This window comes from Oryzias latipes, chromosome 5, assembly GCF_002234675.1.
Source record: "Oryzias latipes chromosome 5, ASM223467v1".
NCBI classification, from domain to species: Eukaryota; Metazoa; Chordata; class Actinopteri; order Beloniformes; family Adrianichthyidae; genus Oryzias; species Oryzias latipes.
Window position 1 is genome coordinate 13,790,036 of NC_019863.2, and position 13,140 is coordinate 13,803,175.

At 39.6% G+C, this 13,140-nt stretch overlaps 1 protein-coding gene across 1 annotated transcript; it reads left to right on the forward strand.

Moving 5' to 3' along the window:
* The first annotated feature begins 741 nt into the window (after positions 1-741).
* LOC101166122 (protein APCDD1-like) lies at positions 742-11,092 on the forward strand. Its single transcript, XM_011474985.3, has 4 exons — positions 742-1,171; positions 7,836-8,019; positions 8,920-9,439; positions 9,627-11,092. Exons 1-4 carry the CDS (start codon positions 1,093-1,095, stop codon positions 10,377-10,379), a joined length of 1,536 nt encoding a protein of 511 aa, XP_011473287.1. The 5' UTR covers positions 742-1,092; the 3' UTR covers positions 10,380-11,092.
* Positions 11,093-13,140: the final 2,048 nt, after the last annotated feature.

The following is a 13,140-nucleotide window of genomic DNA, read 5'->3' on the forward strand; positions in this document are numbered from 1 at the left end:
ATAATTAAAATACCACTAGGAAGACTTTTGAAATAGATCAAAAGATGGTACTGGGGCTTTTAAGCCTTTACAATATTTTTCTTTTATTGTTTTCCACCTCTTTGCAGATGTAGCCTGCCATCCAAAGTTAGGAATAAAGGGTAAATTAAATTCAAGGTTGCGCGATCGGCAAGTTATCTGGGAAAAAAAAATCCTCAGAAGATGAATGTTTTTGACATGCAAGCTAAAGTATTAACAGCACAAATCCAGGTGTTACCTGAATGTACACAGCGCCTACCAGCCAGCTCAAGTACACACAACGTAAGTCTGGAAGCACATTCCTCTCCACACCACAAAGCCACATGTCCCAAATGAGCGTCTGCTGAACATACAGAGAGCAAACGGGCATCAATCTTCAAGTTGAAGTAAACAATTCCATTTCCAAGTAACTGCAGTAAATAACTGATTTAAAGTTTTTTTTTTTTTTTTTTTTTTTTGCTGCTGTGCTGAGGCAGGAATCTGGGACAAATGTCTAAAATCTGATGTCCAGAAATTAATCACAAGATACTCCAATCGAAAGGTCTATGAAGAATATGTTTTCTAGCATATATTGCAGCATTGTGTCTGCAGTGTTAACTCCTTCTCGCTGCCCTTTTGCACCTTGCTCACCCCCCCCTCCCCTTTTTTCCCCTCTACCCTCCACATGCACACAAACTAAAACTTTCTCTGTCTTACACCCTCCCTCCATCCCTCTTTCTGCTCCCTCCTTCTCAACTCTGAAGTAGAAGAGCCAGACAGGAGCAAGCACACACAATATCCGCCTGCTCCCATGCATGCATGCACACACATTGAGAGCAGCAGGAAGGGAGAACATCCGTGTGGAGAAGTCTCAGTTGAGGATTTTTATTTCCTTTTTTTCTATTATTATTATTATTATTTTAATTAATCATGAAGGCAAATAATTGCAGGTAGAGGAGAGGAGAATTTCCATCAGGACGAAGTGGAGCTTTTTTTCTTTTAAGGAATTACTGGACTCTTCGTGGATGAGTTCTTGTCATGGTGTGATCATATTTTGATTTAAAGCATCCCTGTGATTTGGACAGCTTTGTGTAAATGATGTCTGTGGAAGCAGGAACCATGTCAAACAGCTGTTTCACTGGCCTGTTAAGAGGGGTCTGGTTGCTCTGGCAAGGTAAGTCCAGATACAAAATCCTTTCAAGCGAGCTACTCATAGTTTTGATAGAACTGTTGGATTCTGAAATATCAATTTGAAAATTTAATTAACTTACATCAGTGGACTTAAAGTGTTTATACTATGAAAACAACCAGATAAACGCCCTTTCATGTCCAAAACCCGCCAAACACCCACAGATCCACATTTTCTGGAGAACACGTCAGGAAAAGTGGCATGCAGGGAAGGATTATTGGCCACAAACTCATAATTACAAGGAAGTCATTATGTAATTTGTCATAATTTGAATTATTTGCAGAGTTCAATTTAAGGATCATCATTTAAAAAATAAAAGCTCAACTAATGCTGACATGAGGCTTATGAATAGTTGGTCTGTGTTCCCTCTTTAGTCCTGTGTCTTCAAGGCTCTGTCAGGTCTGTTTGCATGAGGGGGGAGCCTTAAAAAAGAGCTCTGCCTGATGCCTTCAAACAATAGTTCTCTGGGAGCAGGGGAGCGTGGCCCTGGAACTAATGTCGCTATTATGTTAATAGTAAGAATAACAGAAGACAGTCATTACTGACACAAACCTGGGCTTCTGAGCTGAACGTCCAGCTGCCACAGCCTCCCTCATGGAAGGCTGGATTCTTGAAGGCCAGGAGACGAACAGTGAGGCAGCATTTGTCTGCTTCCAATCATCAGGTCGGCACCACTTTGCCGCCTCCATCCCTCACAGCTGCATGCTATACTGTTCCTTCATTCATGTCTTAACTTCACCTGAGGAGACAGGTGAGTTGATGACTATGAGTAAGATCAGGCACAGCAGTGCAAAAACTGATTTACAGTTCAATGGACATTTTTTAACTAAACAGATTTCAGCAAATTTTTCAGAAAATGGTGGTTTCAAAATCCTGGAGTTAAACTTTTCCAGGGTTTTAAAATACCGTACATAAAAAAATATTTTGCATTTCTATCCATCCATCCATCCATCCATCCATCCACTTTTTTAACCTGCTGTATCCCTTTCAAGGTGCCAGAGCCTAACCTGGCCACTGTTGGACAAAGGTGGGGTTCACACTGGATGGGTTGCCAGCCTGCATTGTTACCTTTCTGTTCAAAAAAATCTTCATTTCTAATGTAGGTCTGAGCTGAGTGAGAGAATAATCCAGCTCTTATCATACCAGTCCCAACACACATCCAGAACCACATTCAGTCTGAGCTAAGATGATTTTGGTATAATCCTGGATCCAAAACATCAGCAGACCATCAACTTCTCTTGTCTGAATGTTACCGCCTCAAATAAACCTCATTAGTTGTCAGATTCAGAGATTTTTTTCCCTGAAACAGTTGAACGCGTGGAGATAAGAATGGAGTGAGTGGATGTGTTGGCAGTTCTTATGTACTGTAGCCTTGGGAGCAAGATTCAGAACTTGTGAACGGTGGTGGAACGGGCAGCGGGGACTGCTGGGCACAGATCTCTTGTCTAAATAAACAAGGCCACTGGATTAAGCAGCTGATACCCTCTGATGAAAAGACAACAGTGGTGTTCTTTTCTTTGGGACAGCTCTGGTCTGGAAGAGGTAAATGCAGAAGTTCAGGTTAGAATAACAAAAACTAACCCTCTGTTCCTTAAATCATCCTGACCTTCATCTGAATGTGGCGACAAGGGTGGAGGAGAGAGAAAATAGGGGCGGTCACTGCACAATGAAATTTATTTTCGATGTCCTTTTCCTCTCAGTTTATGAGAGTTCTGAGCCGAAACACATTATGTAAAGTTGTTATAAAATGAATAATGCTTTAAGACCTCCTAACTAATAATGTTTTCTATTTTGGCCTGTTAACCATCACTGTAAGACAAAGACAAGGAGATGCATGTCTGCAGCTCTGACGTTCATTTTGCAAATATAATCATTAGTCACTTCAGTTAAAATTTTCGAAAAATGTGCCATCAAATGTCATGGAATAATAAGGTGGGTTCACGGTGGCATTAACTTCATTATTTTACAATAGTCCAGTTGCCAGAATCAAAAGTTGGCTCTGATTATTTTGACAAAGCACTGCAACCTGTAATCTGAACCAAAGCAGCCTGGTCTCACTCTTAAACTGACACTATCAGGGCCGTACAGGGTTGGGAAAGATAACGTTTAAAACAAAGCAGGGCGTTTTCCAATCTTAAGTCATCTTATTGCCGAAACCAGACAGCAAATTAGAAAGAAGAAAAAAAAAGTACGAATTAGCTAGTCAGGGTGATTTTCAAACCTCTGACAGGGAAGATGCTCATGCTAATTTTTGCTGCTGTTACATTACACAGTCACATGCATTTGCAGCAGCTGTCTTTATTTCCATCAATTCTGGGGGTTTTTCATAGCGTAAACACTTTTCATCAGTGTATCTGCGTAAATGTGTCTGGATTGCGCTCTGAATCAGTCAACAATATAAATGAAGGGTCAAAGCAAAGAATTAGCTAATTATCTCAAGTTTAGTGCCCCAATGCTGTATGTTCCCTCAAGGTTTTTTGTATTTCTTCATTTTTTGGAATTAGAGTCAAAGCCTATAACATTCATAAACAGCAACTCAACTTTATAAGTAGAGCTAATTGATTTGAACGGAGTCTTTTGAGTCAAATCAATACATGTGTTTTGTAAATTTAAATATTTTTGAGTAAATTTGCAGATACTTTGGTGTGAAAATTGGTTTTCAACCCAAATTTCTTTATTAGTAGTTATTTAATTAGTTTGTGACATTCTTGTCTTTAGGTCACGATATCAGCTAACTACTTTAGCTGTATAAAAAAATACCATTCAGTGGCCATAAGATGTGACGCCTCAACTGAAATATAAATCCAAATGTGCACCTCACAAATATCATTCCAGTGGGAGGCCATTTGACCCTCCTCGTCATGTTATATTCTGACTAACTCTATTCGCCTCATCAAGCCCTGACACACACCGGAGAACTAAATAAAGATCAAAGACAGAAAAGTGCAGGAGACAACCGACATCCTTCAGATTGAAATGAGGCGTGAACTTAATGTTTCTGTCATTAGAAAGGGGAAGCGTAATCAGGGGGAGGGGGAGAGGGCCAGGAGGGCACGGACAGTTCAGGGAGAGCCAGAAGGTTTCTATACTGCAGCAAGAAACTGTTACAGGAGACTGGGGCCTCCACACTGGAAGAAAATATGAAGGAGGAAGTTGTAAAAAAAAAAAAAGGAAAAAAAAAGAAGAGAAAGCGTGTGTAGTTAAGCAGTTTTAAATAATCTGCAACAAATGTTTTTATACATCTTAGCAGTCTTAAATGACTGTCTTGTCAAGGCCTCAGTAATGAACTAAGGCTTCTAGTTGAGCACTTGATTCCCAGCAAGCTTTGAATCAGAAGTACCTGGATCTGGTTCTTGTTTCCACAGGATATCTCCAAATACGTGCGCACATATAGCTATTTTGACTGTGGCTAAGATGCGAGGGGTGAGGGTGCCAAACCATAATCACAAATGCAAACAAGCAAACAGAAAGCAGCCTAGAGGGCTTTCATAAATGGCATCCTTTTTTCAGGATACAGTAAATCTGTGTGTAGTGTGTTATTTTTTAATTTTTTTTTTTTGCATGTGTGTAGAAACTGAATTAATTTAGAATTTCAAGAACAGGTAGATTTCTTTGGCCCAGCCATCAGACAGACGAAGTGAGGATCAGTTGCAGCAGCAGTTTTGAAAGGTGGTGACAAACTGACTGTTTAGACCACACACAGTTTGCAGACTCCAGCACTGTCCCCTGGTGGGTGATCGTCATACTGCAGGTAGAAGGTGGTGGGACTGCTCAGAAGTACAGTATGTACTATACGTGAATGCAGATGTGGGATGTGCCATGTCGGCCTACTTTAAATCATTAGGAGTGAATACCAGAAAAGCACGAAGTGACACCCAAAGTAAATAGTTCTTCTCTATTTTGTTTTCTTTTAACCACAAGTAACAGTCACATTTCACTCTTTAAAACCAAAAAAGCAAACTTGATCAAGAAAATGCTTTGATTAGTTTACTGTGTTGTTGAAGGTAATCCAGTGGCACCTAAAGTTGGGTTTCACAGTCAAATTACTGACGAGGTTCAAATAAGGTTCAAAATTTTGCAATTCAATTCAAAGATGTTGAAATGACTGAATATTGATTTATAATTAAAATTTGAATTCACAATCCATTTTATTTGGTTAAGAAAGACAGTTTTCACACAATTAGTGATGTAAGCTGAACAAATTGGGAACTTTTCTTTTTAAAATCATGCATATTTATAATTAAAAAACAAAGAAAATCAGTTTTTGTCTGAAACACACATAACAATCACTTTAGAAGAAGATGGGTTTACAAATCTGATTCATCAAAAATGGATTATTCAAGTAAAAGCAGGATCAATATACAGTTAATTGTTCAACTTTTTAAACTCAGGCCTGGTTGTACTGTCATCCGAACACATAAACACAATAATCTTTTTACAGTGTGTCAGACAGCATGTAATTGTGTTTCTTTTAAAAAAAATAAAAAATAAAAAAAAACTTCTATAACAAATCCCTGGGGGTGGGGGTTATTTTGTTTTTAACTCCTGTTGGCAAAATACACGTTGCTGTCCGTAGCAACTTTTCTGATCTTTCTATTATTTCAATCTTTTGCATCTTAATTTTTCCATTTGATTTTTTTTTTATTGTGACTCGTACCAATAGAAGCATGTGCTGGGTTTTTTTGTTTTTTTTAGCTGAATGCTGTCAGTGGGAAGGTTTAGAGGCCATAGTGGAAAAATAAATCAGTAGGAACCATTGAAGGGTAGAACTAATGATATCTGACTGCATGTGAAGGAAGTAAATCAAAGAAAATAGCCTCATACTGCCTCTAAATTGAGATGGGGCTTGGATATTATTAAACTGTACATATAATGCCATCATTTCTCTTGTGGTTTGAATGGATCTTTTAGGAGTCGAATACTTTAAACCCTGAAATGAGCAATTTTGTTTGACTTTCCTCTGCTTTATGAGAACTCTCCAAGTAAATACAACCATATGCCCAACAGGAAAAAGATCCAAGAAAGTAAAATAATGAAGGACAAATCTCCTCAACAAAAACACAAAAGTCGACTCCACAACACAAACTGCCTGACAGGTGTTGTGTGTTGTTGCAAGTGGTTGTTTTTTTACATTGTTGTTAAAAGGTTGATAAAAATTGTGTTTTTGGTGTTTTTATCATGTTTTTGTGGCGTTTTTCTCAGGGTGGAGGACATGTATAAAGAAAATTAAGCTCAAAATTGCATTTCTGAGTATTCCTTTATTCAATTGGTTGTAAAGCAGGAACATATAAAAAAAAGCTGCTGGTGTGTCATAAATATACAATCAGCAGGCCACAAGCTTCCTGCTCCACTCCACTCTGATGGATCCACTTGTAAAAGATTAGATCCATGTACGTCTTCGTTTTCCTCATCTGAGCTGGCATCTGGCTCAAAACTGTACGACTGGACAGCTCCAATATTGCTCGCCATATTTGTTGCACTGCTAATGCTTTGGGGTTGTGAGGGGCTGGAGCCTATCCATGCTATATTGGCCAGGGCAGGATACACCCTGGACAGGTCGGCAGTCCGTCGCAGGGGCTAACAAAGTTCCCTCATTGAATACAGAGATGTGTAGCTTTGGAAAGCACACCGAGTATGATAAAAGTTGCTAAAATGTTTGTATGGTCAATACCAGTAAAAAAAAGAAAAAAAGAATGATCTTACTGAGGAGTGATGGACTTCTGGAAGGAAGAAGAATATAGTTTAAATCTGCCATCTGTATGGTTTCAATAATCTTTTAAACACTTGTGTGTGGGTTTGTGAGGTGACCAGGTGAAAAGGTGTTGAGAAACCACTACACGTTTGTGGTTGAGCTCAACATGTGCAGAGCAATTCAAGAACGAAAGGGAGGAACAGTATCTGTTTTTTTTTACATTAACAAGGTTTATTAATATCAGTCAGTCTGCCTCCGTCTTGGAAACTTTTACAGTAATGAGTGCAAGCTTTCGTCTCATTGGCCCATAATTTTTTTTCAAAAAACAAGACTGGCGCTTGTTTAGTCCAGAGGTTTTCAGAAAACACATTAGTGATTAATAGCAGGCAACATATGTGCACATGTGAGATCAATAACTATTACAGAGTGAAAAATGCTCTCTGTTGGATTTACTGTCAGAGCTTGTGAAAAGCCAAGCCAGAACATTCATCATCATCTGTGCTTTTCTTTTAAATCATATTATCAGCAGATGTGTTTGGCTCAGTTGGCCTGCTCTGTACACGCCAGAAATGCAGATTGTGCACTCATGCAGTCACTTCTGCACACACCTTGCTTCTGAGCAAAGCTGAAATAGATCTGGTGTTACAGAGAACCCCAGCTAAACTTGAATTCAAATCATTTTTTGGAGTTTAAGTAAATCAATATTCTTTACAAAGAAAATGTGACCAAAGTCTAAACTTGGAGTTTTCAACTTGAGTTGAGTTAAAAGTCCAATATAAGAAAAATGTACAAATGTTTTACCCTTATTGTATTTTTTTTATTATGAAATTGGATTTTCTGATGGTTCAAGATTCTCCCGCATGCAGTTAAAGTGTGCATGGCTTCTGTGTGTTTATCTTACATCCTGACAGCGGCTCATATTTACTAACCCTTTTCTGACTTTCCACTCCCCTGCAGCTGTGCTTGTGGTTGGAAGAGGCAGCAGTCTTTGGGAGGTGCCCCCACATCACTTCAGCACCACCTCCAATCTCAGTGAGACTCTGCAGTGGGAGCCACACTGTCAGTACCGCCATCTACAGGACAGAGTCAAAGTTACAGCAGACATCCCCCCAAAGCTGGAGGGCACCTGGGTGTCGACAAGGTACATGATCGTGTAGGACCGGGTATAAGACTCCGGCCCTCGAGGGCCACCATCCTGCTAGTTTTTAAGAAATCCTGTCTCACCTGCTGCTGATCACCTGGATCAGGTGTGTTTAGCCAGTAGGAGCTTCAATGGCAAGTTAATTTGAAAACATGTAGGACACTGACACTTGTCACAGTGATGTAGAACTTTTTTTTTTTTTTTTTTATGTATGCTCGCTAAACTATTCTGGTCTTCTTTTCATAACTGGTTAACATGTAAAAAAGTATTACAATTCCACACTAAGTCCTCTTGACTCACAGTGAGAAGGCCCTGGTTCAAATCCCGGTGGGAACCCCCTCTGTGTGGAGTTTGCATGGTCTTCCTGTGCATACGTGGACCCTCTCTGGGTACTCTAACTTGTCTGTAGCTGTGATTGTGTTGCGCTGCGACAGGCCGGTGACCTGGTCCACAAAAAGGGGGAAAAGCTGGTTATGAAAAAGGATAGATGATTAACAAATTGATTTGGATTATGGAATATTTTATTCACAATTAGAAATTTCTAAAGGTGAAACCCCACACAAACAGGTTATCAAATGATCTTAAATCATATTCAAGATCTACACCACATGGAGAACAAAAGTGCCAAAAAACTTTCGCAGTCACTAGTTTTGATTGAATACCTCACAACTATTATTTAATTTATCTATTTATTTGAGTGTTTGTTTTTGTGTAAGATTGTTTATTTGTTCTGTGTATTCTTTTGCTGTTGTTTCAAAATGACACGACAGTATTGTTGATGGATGTGCCTTGACCGCACCATTCATCATACATTTTATGTTCCTTCAAAGAATGGTATTAAATACTTGAACGATACACACCACAAAAGGTTAAATCAGTACTTTTACTCTTTGTGCTCAGATGTGAAGTTCGGCCTGGCCCACAGTTCCTCACTCGCTCCTACTCCTTCCAGCCCAATCGCCACTTCCATGCCCTGCAACACTACTACTCTGACAGCAGCTGTGGAGACCCAGCCTACTCCCTTCTGATCAGGGGGAAGATTCGTCTGCAGCAGGCCTCCTGGATCACCCCTGGGGGCACTGAGGCTGAACATCATGTCACCAAAGTGGGGATTGTGGTCCACAGCATCTCAGCAAAGCAGACGCTGGCTGCACGGCTGCCTCAGACGTGCACGGATGTGAGTCTCGACAGAGTGGTGCCAGGGAAGCTGATTGAGCTCTACAACACACGAGCCGGCAGAGGCTGCCTGGCCGCCCTGGGTTTCTCCATGATGGAGATGAGTTTGGTTCGCGTGCAGACTCAGCACCACAGCCATGGAGGGAAGGTCCAGGAGTTGTTTTTGGGGGATATTCACACAGACTGGATTCAAAGAACGCTCCACAGACCCACCGGGTACCAGCAGCCTCTGCAGAACGCCATGGTGAGGCTTCAGATGATAACTCTTCTATAATACAAGCACAATTTTGGAGACAGTTTTATTTCATATTAAATTAAATCCACAGAGGGTATTATGGATTTTACAGTAGATAGTAAAATATTGTTTTAATAACCACCAGAAATCATTAGTTGCAGACAGAAAAACAGTTAATGTTTCTTTCATTTGGCAGCATCACATCCACCCCTGCCCTGTGTGTGCGCTGGTGTACCGCTCCTCAGAGAAGCGCCCCCCAGTGTTGCCCCGAAGTCCTGCCCTTCCGCTGTCTCTGGATGGCCGCTGGGTGAGCCAGAGGTGTGAAACCCGACCCAGTGTCCTCTTTCTCACTCGAGATTTTACCTTTGATTCTGGCCAACAAGCCTGGGAAGGCGTCTACAGGCACTACTCTGACCCCGCCTGCTCGCAACCCACTTTCACCCTCAGGGCCTTTGGCCATTATGCTCAGGGAAACCCCTCTGCCAAGATTTTGGGAACATCCGAGTTTGTCTTTAAGGTATCACAGGTGAGCGTCACCGCCATGGACGAGCAAATTGTGAAGCTGCTGAACAAAACAAGACCAGGAAAGTGTGGTCTGGCAGGAGGCTGGGAGGAGGGGGTGGAGCAGGATTTGACTCCGACGGATGGGTGCACTGTGCTGGGCATCAAGCTGCCGCATAAAGAGTTTGAGCTCCTAAAGATGGAGCTGGATCACAGGAAACATCTGCTGCTGTTTACCGGAGAGAGACCAACAGACGGGACCAGTCCTGACAGACCGCTTCGACGACCCACATCCTTTCAGGCTCCCATGGTGCTTTGCAGTGGTGGAGACATGCAGTTTTCTCACTCAGGAAAGCAATTAAAGTTATCCAGTGGAGTGGAGAAGGTGACACAAGTGGTGCTGCTGTGGTTTGCATCTGTGCTGTGCAGCAGACTCTGTGTTTCTTAGACAGTGAAACTTTTTTACACTGCTGCAGTCAGTGATGAACAATGTTTTCTGCTACATTTCATTCCTCCTTTAATGGACACACGTTTGGGTGGAGAATCATTTGACAATCAAAAAAGAATGGTTCTTCAAGGTTGATAAGATGCTTTGGGTTCACCCTTGTGATCCACTGTGGCTTCTTTCTACTCACTCGTAATGTGTGGAGCAGAAAATCGAACTCAAACGTCAGTCAGATCAGTTAAAGCCCATTAAAACAAAGATCACACAAATAATTTAATGCTGCAGCTATATTTCTTTACCATGTAGTTTAATGAAACTAGTGGTTACAAGATCTTTCTTGTAAAACAACATGACCTCAATTGCCACAAACCTTTCAGTTGACCAATCTGTCAGATGCATCTCAAATTTTGCACTTTTTATTTCTTCTTTTTTAATTAACATATGGGACAGATGCAAAGCCATAAAGAAGAGGTACAGCTGCCACATATCTGATGCTACCAAGGTAGGAAATTTGGTGTAACTGTAATGCTCTTTTAAAACGTGTGCAGTAATCTGCTTCTTATTATCAGTGATTAAGGTAGACACATCAGATGAATATATTTATTTAACCATTTATATTGTATGTTTTACATAAAGAGGAGATTTTTGTCAAATATTCTATCTACTTTTGTCATCTAATATTTTTATGTCTATTAAAAATAGATTTTCAAAAACTGTCTTGTGTCGGACTCACCGTTTACATTTCTGACAGTGGTTTTACGCAACCTGTGCTTGACTATGTGTGGTGGATAGTAATGCACAGGAATGAGATCATATCTTTGAAGGTGGTTAATAACGAAACTTTAAACCAACATAGATAGAAGATGCATACAAAATCAGAAGATTTCTTCCTATTTACTTGGCAGATGCACCATCTATTTAAATTATGCCATCATTTACCTCATTTTCCTTTTTGATCTTTTTGAGAGAATTACTAACCCTGTTAAGCCCACTACATCAAAGATTTTTTTTTTTTTTTAAATTACCGGTAAAAAAGATTTTTTCAACCCTTTGATGGAATCCACAACATAATTTGCAGGCCTTTCATTTTCAATGAAATGTAGATAGTATCAACTATGATATTTTGGGGTTATTTGGTAATTTTTTGCTCACAAAAGCATTACTTTAAAATGTGAAAATACTGACGTGAATGTTTTAGGGGGGGGGGGGGGAAATCATCTTTTTTTACCCATTGTCTCAAATTTGATCCACACAGTTTTAACATGGTGTAATTGTATTGTAAAAAAAATTATTATCAACAAATTTTGCATTGTTTTTGTACAGAAAGTAGTCATTTTTGAAAACATGAGTAGCAATGGATGAGTTATTCTCACCAAAAAGTTTTTAAAATGAGCTTAAACTGTTTCCCGCCAAAAGTGGTTTTGAGATTTCATGGAAGCAGTCATTTGGAGCACCTTGTGTAATGCCTTATTTGGAAAAGTGCTATATAAATAAAGTTTGATTCTATTTTATTTGAAATGAGCAGGAAAAGCCCTTCTACTGCCCCTAGTGGAATGATGATGTATTAAAGAGAAGACAAAATGGACCAAGTTACGTAGACTATAATGGGTTTTCAGGGAAAGTTTAGGTCATGCTAATGAGATCAGGGTCTCAGAATTACGTGTATCAAATACGTTGGTTAGAAAGGGGTAAAGTATTGTAAACATAATAATTATTACAACTCAGCCTTATGATTGGATGATTCTCCTAAGACCAAATATTTATTAAAATATGCTTGAGAAACATAGTCCTTGAAGGTAAAACTGAAAGTATCTCAAACCCTTTGTGCCATTTCAAAAAGATAATTCAGAATCAAGGACGAAATGGGCTGAAAAGGATTTTTTTACAGTTCGATTCAAAGCCCAGATGGTGAGTAAATGTATTGCTATTCGATAAATAGCTGTCAGATGGCTTACACATTACTCCAAAGACTCTCCAGCACAAATATGACTGGAAACTGCAAAAAACACACAAAGGAGAATGGATGAGATGTGAAGCCATTAGCCAAAAAAATACACTTTGCATTTGGTGTGGCAACACATGAGTCAGGAGGAGCAGCAAAGAGACAGCAGGGAATGTATACATCAGGAAACACAGTGTTATGACTGAAACAGATTAAGGGCCGTACACAGACACGTTTTATATTTGGAAAAAGTGGATGCTTATATCAATAAAATGATTGAAGGCTTCTTCAGTTTAACACAGAGGAGAGTTTTAAACAAAAACAAAAAAAAGTAATTTATAAAACCATTTATATTCAAATGGTTATAAACCATAAGACTGAGGAAGGATAAATAAATCCACAAATGTCTTTTTTGGATGAGATGACAGTTTATTTTTTAGACATTGGTTTATTGTAAGCAATAGGCCAAAAAATAATTTCCTGACAGTCAATGAGATCTGATCAAACTTCTCTAAACTATTCCAATAAAACCTTTACAACGCACTTTCACATTTTTCATTTTTCCTCAATTTTTTTCTCGGCTTAAGTCAAGCTGGCTGTCTGGAGATCCCGAAAAAACTGGATCCAGGGGACTGGGTCTGATGATGGTTTACTTCTTTTATAAAAGGCGTTTGGTAGCTCAGTTGGGGATAGGGTCTTTTCTAAACTCATCAATTTAGTTGATGAGTTCGATAAAATTTTGGCGTTTAAAAGTGTTTTATGTTCTGTCAATGTAGACGTCTTGGTCCTGAATTTCTGATAGTTTGATTGGTGTTTTTCTCT

Coding starts and splice junctions, on each gene's coding strand:
- LOC101166122 (XM_011474985.3), top strand. CDS start 1,093: ATGATGTCTGTGGAAGCAGGAACCATGTCAAACAGCTGTTTCACTGGC. Junction 8,020..8,919: donor GGCACCTGGGTGTCGACAAG/GTACATGATCGT, acceptor CTTTGTGCTCAG/ATGTGAAGTTCGGCCTGGCC. Junction 9,440..9,626: donor AGCCTCTGCAGAACGCCATG/GTGAGGCTTCAG, acceptor TTCATTTGGCAG/CATCACATCCACCCCTGCCC.